General features: G+C 44.5%; 1 protein-coding gene across 1 annotated transcript in view; it reads right to left on the reverse strand.

The window, feature by feature from the left end:
- LOC110523598 (astrotactin-2-like) overlaps positions 1 to 16,672 on the reverse strand; it is a 418,825-nt gene that overhangs the window by 174,716 nt on the left and 227,437 nt on the right. Inside the window, exon 11 of the mRNA XM_036977273.2 lies at positions 3,114 to 3,264. Coding sequence (XP_036833168.2) covers positions 3,114 to 3,264 — 151 coding nt within the window. The remainder of the gene's footprint in view (positions 1 to 3,113; positions 3,265 to 16,672) is intronic.

Here is a 16,672-nt window from a genome sequence, read left to right on the forward strand (position 1 = left end):
CAAATGCTCTTCTCCCCTCTGATGGTAATATCATACCTCTTCATCAATGCTAAATTTGTCATGATATTGATGAAAACCATATGGCATAAGACAAATTATGTCAAAATAATACCTCCTTCTGTTCTCTCTGATGTGCTAGCTGACATTTGTCTCTCTGTCTTGCGTCTTTCCTCTTTGGAAAAAGTGCTATAGTTTCATTCCATAAAAGATGGAAAAAATATCCATAAAAGCCATAATTCAATGTTAACCTTAAGGTAAGAAACAACATATGAAATGAAAAGCTAGCCTAGCTTCTGAAGGGATCATCACACATTGAGAGCAATGTCTTTCTTAGTAGAGTTGACACGTAGCTCACATCTCACTTTGAATGTTTGAATGAAAAGCAGTAAATGGGGGAAAGCGTGATTACATTGAAAAGATGATAGAAGAAAAATAACACATGGGAGGGAGTATATGTTTCAGAAAAGAACACGTAGCCAAGAGATAACTTACAGCACCATCATAACTCAATGGATGTACCTATACATAGTGCACATTCCGTTCCACAACAATAAACATGAAGTATTTGAGCCATATGGTTAAGATGTCAAGGTAACTGCCAAAATAATGGTAAAACCTGAGTAAATGACGGATACAAAGTATATTGAAATTAGATGCTTCCACATAGGTGTGGTTCCTGAGTTAATTAAGCAATTAAAATTACATTATGCTTATAAAAATGCTGGGTAGGACATTATTTTGGCTACCACGGCTATGCCCCCATAGGATGACAATGCCCCCATATGGTACGAGTGGTGGTTTGCTGGTTTGATGCGCATGAAAAATATATAAGCCATATGCCATGATCATCTCAGTTAACCAGATCACAACCCAATTGAACACTTATGGGAGATTCTGGAGTGGCTCCTGAGACAGCATTTTCCACCACCATGAACAAAACCAAATTATTGAATTTCTTGTGGGAAAAAGTTCCAGACACTTGTAGAATCTATGCCAAGGTGAATTGAAACTGTTCTGACTCGTGGTGGACCAACACCCTATTAAGACAATGTATGTCAGTGTTTCCTTTATTTTGGCATTTACCTTGTATATCCAGAGATTCATTTTTTTTTAAATGTGACTTTCAATGAATAACACTACTTAGTGGACGCTAGTGCTAACTAATATTTTTCACAGTTATTTTTCATTGTTAAAGCAGATAACTCTTGCCCTATTTGTTACTACATATTTATGAACTTCAGGTTTCAGCCACAGGAGCTTAGGTCATGAGGTTTTATCTAATGCACTTGTGAAAAATCTCACCTTTGATGATAAAAAAAAACTAACAAAGAGCAAGCACTACATCACCTGGTGACTAAAGATGCCTTTTTCTCAAGCATGGCATATTTTATGATACAGTATATGGTTCCGAGAACATCTCAGATTGTCATGGTAACCATGTATGGAGTAAGAGCTGAGTTGTATGCAGTGACTCTACCTATCCCTCTAAAGAGATAAACATTTGAAACATTATGGAAATGCAATGATTTGGATACAACCCCGCGTATCTATTACCTGAAATAAAGCTGTGCTCAATGCTCTACATGAGTGTTGTACCCTCATGGGCAAGACAAAATATTAAGTGCCTTTGAACAGGGTATGGTAGTTGGTGCCAGGCGCACTGGTTTGAGTGTGTCAAGAACTGCAACTCTACTGGGTTTTTCACGCTCAACAGTTTCCAGTGTGAATGGTCCCGTCAGTGTATACGGATGTAGAATGAATATGTATGTTTCCATGTCTTTATAAATTGGAGGCATGTAAAGTAAGCTGCAACAGGTTAACACAATGTTGCACTATAAGAACACTATTGTCCACTGTGTTGGTGAATCCTCATGTGAAAGACCTCTGAGTGGTATAAGGCAATATTTAGCAATACATTACATTTGTGGGTAAAACAATTACTCTCTGATAGTTGTGTGAGGCAAAATCCCTTTGAAGCTGGCTCTCAGAGTAGCATTGCAAGAGTTGAGCAGATCTCTCTCGATTCAGCAATTATTTTAACAGCCCCAGTAGAAATTGTAGTATCAGTGTTTGGCTCTCATTCTTAGGGACATACAGCCCAGAGGCCAGTCAAATTACAGCAGCACCCTATCCCCTAATGATCAAGCCATCCATCACACAGCTACCCAACTGCCCCATAAATGTAATTGTTTTACGACTCCGAGGCCGCTCAAACTCCCGCCAAACCTCTGGCATTGGACCTTTCCTGTCTCTCCTCCATCTCTCCTCCCGTTGTAAATATGCAAACGACCAACCATGCTCACTCAAAGATGCATATCAAATCAACTGTAATATGTTTCCTACAGTACACTATGAGGTGCAATCTAGAACCTAAAAGGGTTTCGGCTATCCCCATAGGAGAACCCTTTATATAACCCATTTAGGTTCCATGTAGGACCCTTTCCACGGAGAGTTATAAGTGGAACCAAAATGGGTTCTACATGTTATCAAAAAGGGTTATTTAAAGGGTCCTATGTGGACAGCTGAAGAACCCTTTTGGAACCCTTCTAAGAGTGTAGGTTACAGTATGACAGCCTATAACTTCTAACGTTTCTGGGTGTGGCAATGTGGCTACTCCTAAAATTTCAGTTTCAGACTATATTTTTTGGGATATTCATGATTTGAGTAAGCCTGGGATCATGACATCTTCGTTTTATACCTGTTTGACTTGCTTTCTATATGGAAGCAGGTGGTAGGAACGTTCACACTTTTGCCAATCACAGATTTAGAAACATGTCTCAAGATCATTATCATCATGGAATGCCAAACACTCTTCAGAATGTGGTGGGAAACGACCGGCGCCTACTCCCTTTCCTCTGTATCAATGTGGATGTGTTAATTAGCAGATCTTCAACTGCCTAAAGCATCTTAACTCAATGAAGTCAAACTGAATCACATAAATCCTCTAAATTATGGGAGATTATGAATCCTCTAACTGAGAAATTACACATCGCTGAGACATTACACTTACATATAGCACTTCATTATGCGGCAATTCTCATTGTGTCATACTAAGAATAAATGTGGGAATTACATTTCTTTTGAGAGGTTTTACAAAGGTGACAGTAACTCACCATACAGCCTGTTGAGTCGACTCTGCGGTCTGACACACACTTGAAGTTCTTCCTGCAGCCCCCGTTGTCCTGGGAACAGTCTCGGACCGGGCCGAAAGACGCCAGGAGATCATCTACTGTGTCAAAGTAGGTGGACATGATGGCCTCCTCCCTATGATGGGCAGAGAAGAAGAAGACACTGCCATCAATAGCCTGATCAGAATAAAGCCTGAACACTTAACTGAAAGTGGATTTAGAGACTGAGGCTGTCCTACTTTGGAAAACGCACTGGCAGTACTTCTGATGGATTTCAGAACTTGGTTTGGTTAGTTGTACATAGATAAAAACAGAACAAATACAACGGTTGGTCATTTTTGGGGGGAATGCTTCAAAATCCACATATCTAACGTAAAGCAAAGGTCTCCTCTGTGGCTCAATGTTATTACCACAATAACCCAATCTTTTCCTTTCCTTACAAAAACTGTATTACCTCAATTTCCTAATGTTGTGACCCTCATATTAGTGCTATCATATTGTTACAAGATAAATCATGATACAACCATTACTTTGAAAAAGAGAGAGTTTGAAAAGGAGACATATCGTCCGTTACTTTGAAAAAGAGAGCGCTTGAAAAGACATATCATCCGTTCTGTCCTTGGTGTGTCCGTTCTGTTCATTACTTCTGCTTGGATATGTTGCTACTTTGTCGTGATGTGGACTGTGGGAAATGGTACAGATGGAATCAGATGAATGATTATGCATTTCAGGAGAGACAGAATGACAGAGATCCGCCAGCCATTTAAAGCTTAAATCAATTCCATTGTGGAATCGATCTCCAAAAGATATACTGGGATGTTTGGGCCATTGTCCAAGCTCTGTATACAACAAATGGATATTTGGTCCTGATGGAATAAAGAAAACATAGAAAGCAAGGTGAATGATGAAAAAGAGAGAGAGAGAGAGAGAGAGAGAGAGAGAGAGAGAGAGAGAGAGAGAGAATGAGAGAGAGAGAAATGTATTTAATTCTTCAAGGAAGAGGAAATATGATACAGATCTCAGACCACGATACACACATATTATGTCGAGGGTGGGAATAAGACTGCACATTTCTATTGTGAATAATCAGGGCAGAAAGGAAAAAGGTTAGCAGCATTTTAGGCTGCTGCTACATTGTTGAATGGTGCTATTGAATGATAATTACTACCAGATAGCAAGGTCTTAACCCTTTACACCTGTGGGAAATGTCTCCAAGTGGCCACACAGCTCTCCAAAGTGTGCACAGTTCCTACATAATTTCAATGCACTTTTTTAGCTCAAAGAAGAGTCTTCAATGATAAGGTGTTTTTTTTAAATCTATCCTAGCTGTGCCATTGATAAACTAAAGCAAGCACACTTGTAGTTGTTTTGTTTGGATCACAACCCTTTATCCCTGCCATCACACGATTACTGTTGTTTTTTTACGCAATCCAAAAACGTCCCTGTTAAAATATCAATCTGCGTCAGGTGGGCATCATTTGAAAGCTTGTTCTATTGCCAACATGACTAGCTAAGTTATAAAATTTGATCTTACAATGTTAAGCTTTCACAAGGCAATTCAGAGAAAGAGAGTGTCATTTTGGTGAGCATAGAAAGGAGTTGTGTGCATTCAAGCGCATGTTCCGTGGCAAATTTTCTTCACAATAGACAAACATAGGCTCATTCTGTACAGAACAACCCAGTGCGATGTCACGTCATCTTGTAGCTTATATCAAACCTAGTTATCATAAACATTGATGCTGTATATGACATGAGTTTTATGATGTGGAAGTGTGCAAATTTGGATTCACAGGTGTTTGGCTTGCTTGTATGACATCAAAGTGGTATTTATTATAATCCTCAACGTCTCATCTTTCAGAACACATTGAGTCCTTTTAATTTACAGGCCTTCCCTCATTCAGACAACAAAAAATGCAGGAGTGATGGGGGCAACTTCTTGTCCCGTGCGGTACTCATGTACAGAACAAGACTGTCAGTCAAACAAAACCCATACAGCGCTATGAAGCACAGAGCCTGTCGTATGAAGGAGAAGAGGAGGACCAATGCGCAGCGTGGTAAGTATCCATATTTAATAGAACAAACTGAGCATGACAAAATGCAAAAATAACTAAGTGAAATAACAAACCGAAACAGTTCCCTGTGGAACACACAGACACAGAAAATTATCACCCACAACTCAAAAGTGAAACCAGGCTACCTAAGTATGGTTCTCAATCAGGGACAACGATTGACAGCTGCCTCTGATTGAGAACCATACCAGGCCAAACACAGAATCCCAAATTATAGAAAAAGGAACATAGACTGCCCACCCCAACTCACACCCTGACCATACTAAAACAAACACAAAACAAAGGAACTAAGGTCAGAACGTGACAGTACCCCCCGCCAAAGGTGCGGACTCCGGCCGCAAAACCTGAAGCTATAGGGGAGGGTCTGGGTGGGCGTCTGTCCACGGTGGCGGCTCTGGCGCGAGACGTGGACCCCACTCCACCATAGTTTTTGTCCGCCTCTCCACCTGCCTCCGTGGCCTCTTTAGAGCGGCGACCCTGGCCGCCGACCTCGGACTGGGGACCCTAGCCCCGGGTCCCGAATGGATGGGAGTTTCCGGCAGCTCTGGAGTGAAGGGCGACTCCGGCAGCACCGGAGTGTCGGGCGGCTCCGGCAGCTCAGGACAGACGGGCGACTCCGGCAGCTCAGGACAGACGGGCTACTCCGGCAGCTCAGGACAGGCGGGAGACTCCGGCAGCTCAGGACGGACGGGAGACTCCGGCAGCTCAGGACAGACGGGAGACTCTGGCAGCTCAGGACAGGCGGGAGACTCCGGCAGCTCAGGACAGACGGGAGACTCCGGCAGCTCAGGACAGACGGGAGATTCCGGCAGCACCGGACAGACGGGAGTTTCCGGCAGCTCTGGAGTGAAGGGCGACTCCGGCAGCACCGGAGTGTCGGGCGGCTCCGGAAGCTCAGGACAGACGGGCGACTCCGGCAGCTCAGGACAGGCGGGAGACTCCGGCAGCTCAGGACGGACGGGAGACTCCGGCAGCTCAGGACAGACGGCAGACTCCGGCAGCTCAGGACAGACGGGAGACTCCGGCAGCTCAGGACAGACGGGAGACTCTGGCAGCTCAGGACAGACGGGAGACTCTGGCAGCGCTGGGCAGGAGGAAGACTCTGGCAGCTCAGGACAGACGGGAGACTCCGGTAGCTCAGGACAGACGGGAGACTCTGGCAGCTCAGGACAGACGGGAGACTCTGGCAGCGCTGGGCAGGAGGAAGACTCTGGCAGCTCAGGAATGACGGGAGACTCCGGTAGCTCAGGACAGACGGGAGACTCTGGCAGCTCAGGACAGACGGGAGACTCTGGCAGCGCTGGGCAGGAGGAAGACTCTGGCAGCACTGGACAGGCGGGAGCACCTGTAGGGAGGAGAAGGAGAGACAGCCTGGTGCGGGGGGCTGCCACCGAAGGGCTGGTGCGTGGAGGTGGCACCTGATAGACCGGCCCCTGAAGGCGCACTGGAGCTCTCGAGCACCGAGCCTGCCCAACCCTACCTGGCTGAATGCTCCCCGTAGCCAGGATATGCGGCAAGGTGGAATAGCCCGCACTGGGCTGTGATGGCGAACCGGGGACACCATGCGTAGTGCTGGTGCCATGTACCCCGGCCTAAGGAGACGGACTGGAGACCAGATGCGCTGAGCCGGCTTCATGGCACCTGGCTCGATGCCCACTCTAGCCCCGTTGATACGCTGCTATGTACCGCACCGGGCTATGCCTGCGCACCGGGGACACCGTGTGCTTCACGGCATAACACGGTGCCTGCCCGGTCTCTCTCTCTCCACGGTAAGCATGGGGAGTTTGCTCAGGTCTCCTACCTGACTTAGCCACACTCCCCATGTGCCCCCAATACATTTTTGGGGCTGCCTCTCGGGCTTCCAACCACACTGCCGTGCTGCCTCCTCATACCAATGCCGCTCAGCTTTCGCTGCCTCCAGCTCTGCTTTGGGGTGGCGATATTCTCCAGCCTGAGCCCAGGGTCCTTCTCCGTTCAAAATCTCCTCCCATGTCCAGGAGTCTTGAGATTTCGGCCGCTGCTGCTGCCCATTACCACGCTGCTTGGTCCTTTGGTGGTGGGTGATTCTGTAACGGCTGTCATATGAAGGAGAAGAGGAGGACCAATGCGCAGCGTGGTAAGTGTCCATATTTAATAGAACAAACTGAACACGACAAAATACAAAAATAACAAAGTGAAATAACAAACCGAAACAGTTCCGTGTGGAACACAGAGACACAGAAAATAATCACCCACAACTCAAAAGTGAAATAAGGCTACCTAAGTATGGTTCTCAATCAGGGACAACGATTGACAGCTGCCTCTGATTGAGAACTATACCAGGCCAAACACAGAATCCCAAATTATAGAAAAAGGAACATAGACTGCCCACCCCAACTCACAACCTGACCATACTAAAACAAATACAAAACAAAGGAACTAAGGTCAGAACGTGACACTGGTAATATTTCATATCAATAGCAGTCAATTATTAATTGTCACCTTATTCAGGCTCATCTGAACGTCGTAAAATGCTTGGTTATCTTCACAAACCCTGGCTAACAAAATGTGGTTTATTTATATACTAAATACCTAAATAATCACACAGAATTTCATATACACAGGATGAATCATACATTAATTACTAATTATTTCATAAAATAAAACGTCCCTAGTGGACGAAACCGATATGACGGCTGGTTACACAAAGAAATGGGGTTGGGTTTCAATGAAAGTGCGGGAAGACTGAGGAACAAAAGGATTGGGTCTCTATCAGACCTTATGAAGCTATGCTATCGTAAAGTACAGAATCTTATGCATTCTAAATAACGCCCATTTGGAAAAGGAAAATGCAAGAAATGTATTTACTCTGAGCTGCGCTTTGATTGATTGGTCAAAGATTGAAGGCTGGGTTGCCCAGCAGAGATCTCCCTTGTCCTTTGAAGGATATTTCTGGGCGGAAACGTTGCAGTTTGTCATCTTGTGGTGGAACGGAAACATTGCAGTACCCTGTCGTTCTGAGGAGATTGTTCGTCCTTTTGTAGGCCACACAAGTTTACAGCTGCTGCTGATAACTCAACGTCTAGGATGTATCACTCCTTTAGTGAATAAGAGTTCACAGCTCATACCAAGTTGCGATACTATAAGCTCATGCTATATATATGCGGTGTCCTCACCCATTACAACCAGCATGTCCAGAGATACTACCTCTCTTATCATCACCCAGTGCCTGGGCTTACCTCTGCTGTACCCGCACCCCACCATACGCTCATTATGCCCTGAATATATTCTATCATGCCCAGAAACCTGCTCCTTTTATTCTTTGTCCCCAACGCTCTAGGCGACCAGTTTTGATAGCCGTTAGCCGCGCGCTCTTCCTACTCTTCCTCTGTTCCGCAGGTGATGTGGAGGTAAACCCAGGCCCTGCATGTCCCCAGGCACCCTCATTTGTTGACATCTATGATCGAAAAAGCCTTGGTTTCATGCATGTCAACATCAGAAGCCTCCTCCCTAAGTTGGTTTTACTCACTGCTTTTAACACACTCTGCCAACCCTGATGTCCTTGCCGTGTCTGAATCCTGGCTTAGGAAGGCCACCAAAAATTCTGAGATTTCCATACCCAACTATAACATTTTCCATCAAGATAGAACTGCCAAAGGGGGAGGAGTAGCATTCTACTGCAGAGATAGCCTGCAAAGTAATGTCGTACTTTCCAGGTCCATACCCAAACACTGTTGCCGCCTGCAACCGACCCCCCTCAGCTCCCAGCTGTGCCTGGACACCATTTATGAATTGATCTCCACCCATCTAGCTTCAGAGTTTGTTCTGTTAGGTGACCTAAACTGGGATATGCTTAACACCCTGGCAGTCCTACAATCTAAGCTAGATGCCCTCAATCTCACACAAATCATCAAGGAACCCACCAGGTACAACCCTAAATCTGTGAACAAGGGCTCCCTCATAGACGTTATCCTGACCAACTGGCCCTCCAAATACACCTCCGCTGTCTTCAATCAGGATCTCAGCGATCACTGCCTCATTGCCTGTATCCGCTACGGGTCCGCAGTCAAACAACCACCCCTCATCACTGTCAAACACTCCCTAAAACACTTCTGCGAGCAGGCCTTTCTAATCGACCTGGCCCGGGTATCCTGGAAGGATATTGACCTCATCCCGTCAGTTAAGGATGCCTGGTGATTCTTTAAAAGTAACTTCCTCACCATCTTAGATAAGCATGCTCCGTTCAAAAAATGCAGAACTAAGAACAGATATAGCCCTTGGTTCACTCCAGACCTGACTGCCCTCGACCAGTACAAAAACATCCTGTGGCGGACTGCGATAGCATCGAATAGTCCCCGCGATATGCAACTGTTCAGGGAAGTCAGAAACCAATACACTCAGTCAGTCAGGAAAGCGAAGGCCAGCTGTAGCTCTAACTCCAAAAAGTTATGGGACACTGTAAAGTCCATGGAGAACAAGAGCACCTCCTCCCAGCTGCCCACTGCACTGAGGCTAGGTAACACCACCGATAAATCCATGATAATCGAAAACTTCAACAAGCATTTCTCAACGGCTGGCCATGCCTTCCTCTTGGCTACTACAACCTCGGCCAACAGCTCCACCCCCCCCCCACAGCTACTCGCCCAAGCTTCCCCAGCTTCTCCTTTACCCAAACCCAAATAACATATGTTCTGAAAGAGCTGCAAAACCTGGACCCGTACAAATCAGCTTGGCTTGACAATCTGGACATTCTATTTCTGAAACTATCCGCCGCCATTGTCGCAACACCTATTACTAGCCTGTTCAACCTCTCTTTCGTATCGTCTGAGATCCCCAAGGATTGGAAAGCTGCCGCAGTCATCCCCCTCTTCAAAGGGGGAGACACCCTGGACCCAAACTGTTACAGACCTATATCCATCCTGCCCTGCCTATCTAAAGTCTTCGAAAGCCAAGCCAACAAACAGATCACTGAGCATCTCGAATCCCACTCTACCTTCTCCGCTGTGCAATCTGGTTTCCGAGCTGGTCACGGGTGCACCTCAGCCACACTCAAGGTACTAAACGATATCATAACCGCCATTGATAAAAGACAGTACTGTGCAGCCGTCTTCATCGACCTGGCCAAGGCTTTTGACTCTGTCAATCACCATATTCTTAACGGCAGACTCAGTAGCCCCGGTTTTTCTAATGACTGCCTTGCCTGGTTCAACTACTTTGCAGACAGAGTTCAGTGTGTCAAATCGGAGGGCATGTTGTCCGGTCCTCTGGCAGTCTCTATGGGGGTGCCACTGGGGTTCAATTCTCGTGCCGACTCTTTTCTCTGTATATATCAATGATGTTGCTCTTGCTGCACCCTGATCCACCTCTACGCAGACGACACCATTCTGTATACTTCTGGCCCTTCCTTGGACACTGTGCTATCTAACCTCCAAACGAGCTTCAATGCCGTACAACACTCCTTCCATGGCCTCCAACTGCTCTTAAACGCTGGTAAAACCAAATGCATGCTTTTCAACCGTTCGCTGCCTGCACCCGCACGCCCGACTAGCATCACCACCCTGGATGGTTCCGACCTTGAATATGTGGACATCTATAAGTACCTAGGAGTCTGGCTAGTCTGGCTAGTCTCACTGTGCCCTCTGTTTTGTTACTAAAGCACCTTATACCACCCACCACTGCGACCTGTATGCTTTAGTCGGCTGGCAATTGCTACATATTCGTTGCCAGACCCACTGGCTCCAGGTCATCTACAAGTCCATGCTATGTAAAGCTCCACCTTATCTCAGTTCACTGGTCACGAGGGCAACACCCACCCGTAGCATGTGCTCCAGCAGGTGTATCTCACTGATCATCCCTAAAGCCAACACCTCATTTGGCCGCCTTTCCTTCCAGTTCTCTGCTGCCTGTGACTGGAACGAATTACAAAAATCGCTGAAGTTGGAGACTTTTTTTATCTCCCTCACCAACTTTAAACATCTGCTATCTGAGGAGCTAACCGATCGCTGCAGCTGTACATAGTCCATCGGTAAATAGCCCACCCAATTTACCTACCTCCTCCCAATACTGTTTTTATTTATTTACTTTTCTCCTCTTTTGCACACCAGTATCTCTACCTGCACATGACCATCTGATCATGTATCACTCCAGTGTTAATCTGCTAAATTGTAATTATTTGCCTACCTCCTCATGCCTTTTGCACACTATGTATATAGACTATTTTTTTCTACTGTGTTATTGACTTGTTTATTGTTTACTCCATGTGTAACTCTGTGTTGTTGTCTGTTCACACTGCTATGCTTTATCTTGGCCAGGTCGCAGTTGTAAATGAGAACTTGTTCTCAACTAGCCTACCTGGTTAAATAAAGGTGAAATAAAAATAAAAATAAAAATTCTAGCTGGTATAAATTTTATCAAATTTATCCTTCCAGCGTGGCGATCGTCACCTCCATGTTGAAATTCGTCCTTCTAAACATATGGACATAGTCCTCACATCATCGGGAACACAATGTTAATTTCGTTAGGTAGTAGTCGTTCAACCATTCACAACCAGAGCTCACACCGAGGTTGGCTTAGTTTGCCATGAATTGGGTCACAGGGGCTCTTATAGAAATTTAGTAAAGGCCTATTCATGTGGGCGTGGCCACTGATTGAGCATATTTTACTTCTGAAAATAATTATCTTATTTTAAAAACAAAAATTACATTTAATCTTTTCACAAATAGTTTCATATTTAAACATTTAAATTGCACAACAATTCCATGTGAATCTGATGTGTAGACTTTCCAAGATACAGTTTATGTTGTCCTATCATCAGTAATAATGTCTCAGATGACAACTGATCTGACATCATATTCTTTAAGTATCAACGGATACTTTCAACTGGTTGGATTACCGAAATATTGTTCGGTTCCCAACCCTTTGACGTTACAATACTCTCCCTATGTTAACAACGGACTTTCCAAGTGTCCATTCTGTAGAGTGGAGAGAAAAAGGGGGAAAGGTATTTATGGGGGGTCATAAACCTCCCCCAACAGGGCAACGTCATGACACAATGTAGGCACTTATCAGTGGCCAAATCAGAAATGTTCAACCCGGTACAATTGTAAAGGGCTTCTAAAGTGACAGAGAGAGACATAGCGAAGGAGAATATAAATATTATGGGCTGTGTGAGAGATGAGAACAGGGAGATAGAGCTACAAAGTGAGACAGACAGACAGACAAATTAACAGACAGACAGGCAGACAGAGAAATAGAGGCACATACACACAGATATTGAAGAGAAAATACCCAGGGACACCACTCTTCCTGGCACAGTACTACCGGCAAACAGCAAAAGCATGTGTACCACCATATCACTGCCACCCGTTTGTTCAGAGCCACCAAAGCTGCCATGTCTGTCCCTTTCCTCTGGCCTGTCGTGTTGGGGAGCAGGTGGGAGTCTACAGGCGTTAAAGTGATGAGGAGGATTAGGAATGGTGGCTTTTTGGTCCGATCGCTTCCAATATGATTGGATATGATTTCCCAAGGCCAAAGATCTGGCAGTGCGCAGGGGCCTGCCAGCTTACAGTAGGTACAGGAGGCTGATGCCTGATAGCCCTCTGCCTCACACAGGTGCCCGCTCTGCCCAGCTCACAGGAAATTAACAAGTCATTAGAGGTGTAATGACATATAATGAAGCCATGAGTATTCCCTGTGTTTACTCTGAGCTAAACCACGCAGTGCTAAGTGGCTGTCCTGTAAATTCTCTGTTAACCTATTTGTACATGTTTGAGGTTGTTGCTTGTCAGGTAATGTGGTCTTGTACTACTCAGATCTAGAGTAGCAGTTCACCATGGTAACTAATAGAAATAGGTATAAAGAAATATTGGTATCATCAAAGGCAATACAAGATTTTAACAGAGACAAAAATAGTGTCCATGATGAAAGACCATCCATCTTGGCCAGTGCAAAACAAAGAGTAGCCAGCCACAATGAGAATCTGTTGAGCAACACACAAATATCAATCTGAAGGGGATATTGTTTTGAGCTCCTTCTTATATTGTAATCATCTGCCAGAAAACAAAAAGCAATCTCTATGGTACCAAAAGTAAAAGATGGATTAGAAAATACTGAAAAAATAGGACAGTGTGACAATAATACAGTGTCTTATTTACTGCAGCTACACAGTATCATTGTGACAGACTTGGTTCACCTAGAGTTCTTATTCCAAATGGTATGGTATGTGTGTAAGCATAGCTGCGGAAAGTAGGGGTGCTGACGATGCTGCAGCAGCCCCTGAAAAATCCAAAATAATTCTGGAAAAAATACATTTTCACAAAAGTAGTGTACTGGGTCTTTAATAGTCCTAGTGGACCGATATAGCCCCCTCTTGGCAAAAAAATCACAGCACCCCTACTCCCAAACTACTTCCTGTTGATGTGTGGAAGGAAAGAGCTTAACAGTCAAACGATCACTAAAACTCTAAATTATAATGATCTTGCCATAGGTTCCCTCTGGAATGCCTTTTAACTGTTTTATTCCTCAGTGACATTATACAGTGCTAGCAAAATGTCTTACTGCTCCAGTCTCCTGTTCAAGTGCTACATCAACTTTATGCTCTATGGTTATCTCAAATACACTACAGTTATTCAAACATCCAGTTGACATTGTGCAAACGGTTGGAATGATTATATTTTCATCTCTCTATCTTAGCTCTGCTTGCAATATGAAACACAAAGGCAACACATACTGTACACGTGCATCAAACACACACCCACACACACAGTTATTTATTTCCAGTTGGATCACAGGAGAGAAAACATTTTGTGAGAAGAGTGTTGAGAAGGAGATGGATGAGTTGGTGGTGAATGCCGCATGCAGGGGAGATGGGGCAGTAGTGAAGGGTGAATTATTGATCTTAGGCCTGACCTGCCTCCCTGCTGCGTTCTGACTCCACAGGGGAGATGGGGTGAAAGGTCAAAACAGAGGTTTGAATCATGCTGTGAACACCTTTCCATGGATATGTCACTGTTTTCCACTGGGGTGGAATGGATATAGAGGCAATAACAGTTACGTGTTAACTTGAAACCAATATAGCTCCTCTCTGTTTGGAAATATTGTTTTAATCAATGACAGGACTCTGAAAATAGCCTTTTATACATTCCAATGTTTTTTTTTCCTGAATCACTGTTATGATAAACTATCACTCTGGCCTCTCAATCTTCTATGGAATGGGAGTGCGAACACAATTTTGCAGGGTCAGTTTATGGGGTGGTGCGATCGCACACAATTACAGCAACTTCAATATTTTATGGAGTTGATCCGATGGCAATTTACTATGTATGAAACTGTCATTTGTGAGGCATCGTGGTTAGGGGCTGATGGCAGGTCGCGTACCGGGTTTTAATTGGAGAGCCGGCATTGATTGGACGCACTTGTCAACATGCGTGATGGAGGGCCGAGGATATCAGCATGCTTCATCCATTAACTTTTATTGCTAATAAAGCGAACAGGCACCGCCCGCTGGCATTGTCACAGCCTTTACCAGGTAGAGTGGAGGAGTGAGAGAGAGAAGAAAAAACAACACACATATACATGCACAGACACACACACAGACAGAGACACACACACAGACACAAAAGTGAAAAAAGGGTTGAGGGCCCCATTTTGTGTACTATTAAGTGGTGTATTAAGGAGCTGACTCCTAGGTGGCATAGCAGTGCTGATGAGGAAGAATAAAGGGGTCAGGCTGGAGGAGGCCTAGAGGAATGTGTTAGCTCACGGCAGCACCACAAGCCGAGAGGTCGCTTAAGTGTCAACACCTCACCATGCCTGACAATGTGTTAGGAGTGGAGAGAAACAATAGAGACAACATGTCAACAGGTCCATCTAAGGAAAGATGCAGAGGATAGATGGTCGCTGGTTGCTCTCTCACCTGCAGAGCACCGGAAAACATGCCTGAATATGCAGTGTGCTTTAAAAGCTAGACACAGCAAGCTATTCAGTAGAGCATGACCTTCCGCAGTTCCGTCACAATAACTAACACGATCTGAATAGTGATGCAGGTATTGTTTTTGTTTCTGTGGCAACCTTATATCACGAGGACTCCCATGTCTTCGATGTCGGCTGAAGAAAATTGAACCATAATTAAAACTGAAAGTTAATGTTCGTTTTTTGTCAACTTAACTGACTGCCATGCTTTGGTGAGAACATTAAATATATAAAAAAACTTTGCTAGATACTAAAATTAGAAATGAAGAAAGCTTTGTTTGAAGTTCAGACTCTTTTTTCCACTTTGGCTTTGACGGAAAGACAACTCTGGAGCTTTATTACAAGTCCTGAATCAAACACCTTCTCCTTATGAAAGACAGTAGCTACATGTTTGGATGTTGGGACCACCTCTGCCGGTCAGTTGAGTCTGGACACTGAATTCCATGTCTACTGTGAGGTTAGCGGGAGGAGAAGGAACTCCTGTGGGAAAAATAGTTGTTTTTCTTGGAAAAGGAACAAAAGTGTTTTCTTTGGAACAGGGCCTTGGGGTATAGAGCACACAGGGAGGAACAACATGACTCAACAAAGGGGAACAACAGACTGTGAGTGACAGGCAGATAGGTGCTATTGTGCTCTCAAACCATGTACCCTTTTTCTAGTGCTTTGTCTGCACTGCTCTTATCGTTGTGACAATTAAGAGAAAAAAATGAACGAATACAATGGGATGCATATTGCAAATCACATTATTTCAAGGTATCAAAGTAGTTACCTCTATGGGATCAGTGTCCCCCCCACGGGAATGGTTGAGCTAACGGGCGCTAATGTGATTAGCATGACGTTATAAGTAACACGAACATTTCCCAGGACATAGACATATCTGATATGGGCAGAAAGGTTCAATTCTTGTTAATCTAACTGCACTGTCCGATTTACAGTAGCTATTACAGTGAAATAATGCCATGCTATTCTTTGAGGAGAGTGCACAGTTATGTACTTGAAAATGTATCAATAAACCAATTAGGCACATTTGGGCAGACTACAACATTTTGAACAGTAATGCGATGGTTCATTGGATGAGTGTAAAACGTTGCACATATACTGCTGCCATCTAGTGGCCAACATCTAAATTGCACCTAAATTGCAATAATACATTGTGGCCTTTCTCTTGCATTTCAAAGGGAAGATTTGTCCCCTATAAACTCCAGGCAGAGCAAGATACTCACTGACTTAATGAATCATTAGAGTGAAACAGCTGCACATCAAGCAAGACATCAAGGGGCTTAGCGACTAAGTCTGAAATCCAGTCTTAAGATGAATACATCCTTACTAACAGCACACACATAGACATAGAGGAGCAGTTTACAGAATACATTAATATAGAGAGACCTGCTTTTTTCTAAAGAGGGAGAAGGGAAAGTGAAAGAGAGGGTTGTGTGGAGAAAAGGAAAGGGAGATGGAAGAAATAGAGTGCAAAGATAACAAGAATAGGATATAAACATGGAGGAAGAGAGAGAGGGGAAGAAAGGA

This window comes from Oncorhynchus mykiss, chromosome 5 (genome assembly GCF_057628025.1).
Source record: "Oncorhynchus mykiss isolate SJ-2025 chromosome 5, ASM5762802v1, whole genome shotgun sequence".
Taxonomy (NCBI): Eukaryota; Metazoa; Chordata; class Actinopteri; order Salmoniformes; family Salmonidae; genus Oncorhynchus; species Oncorhynchus mykiss.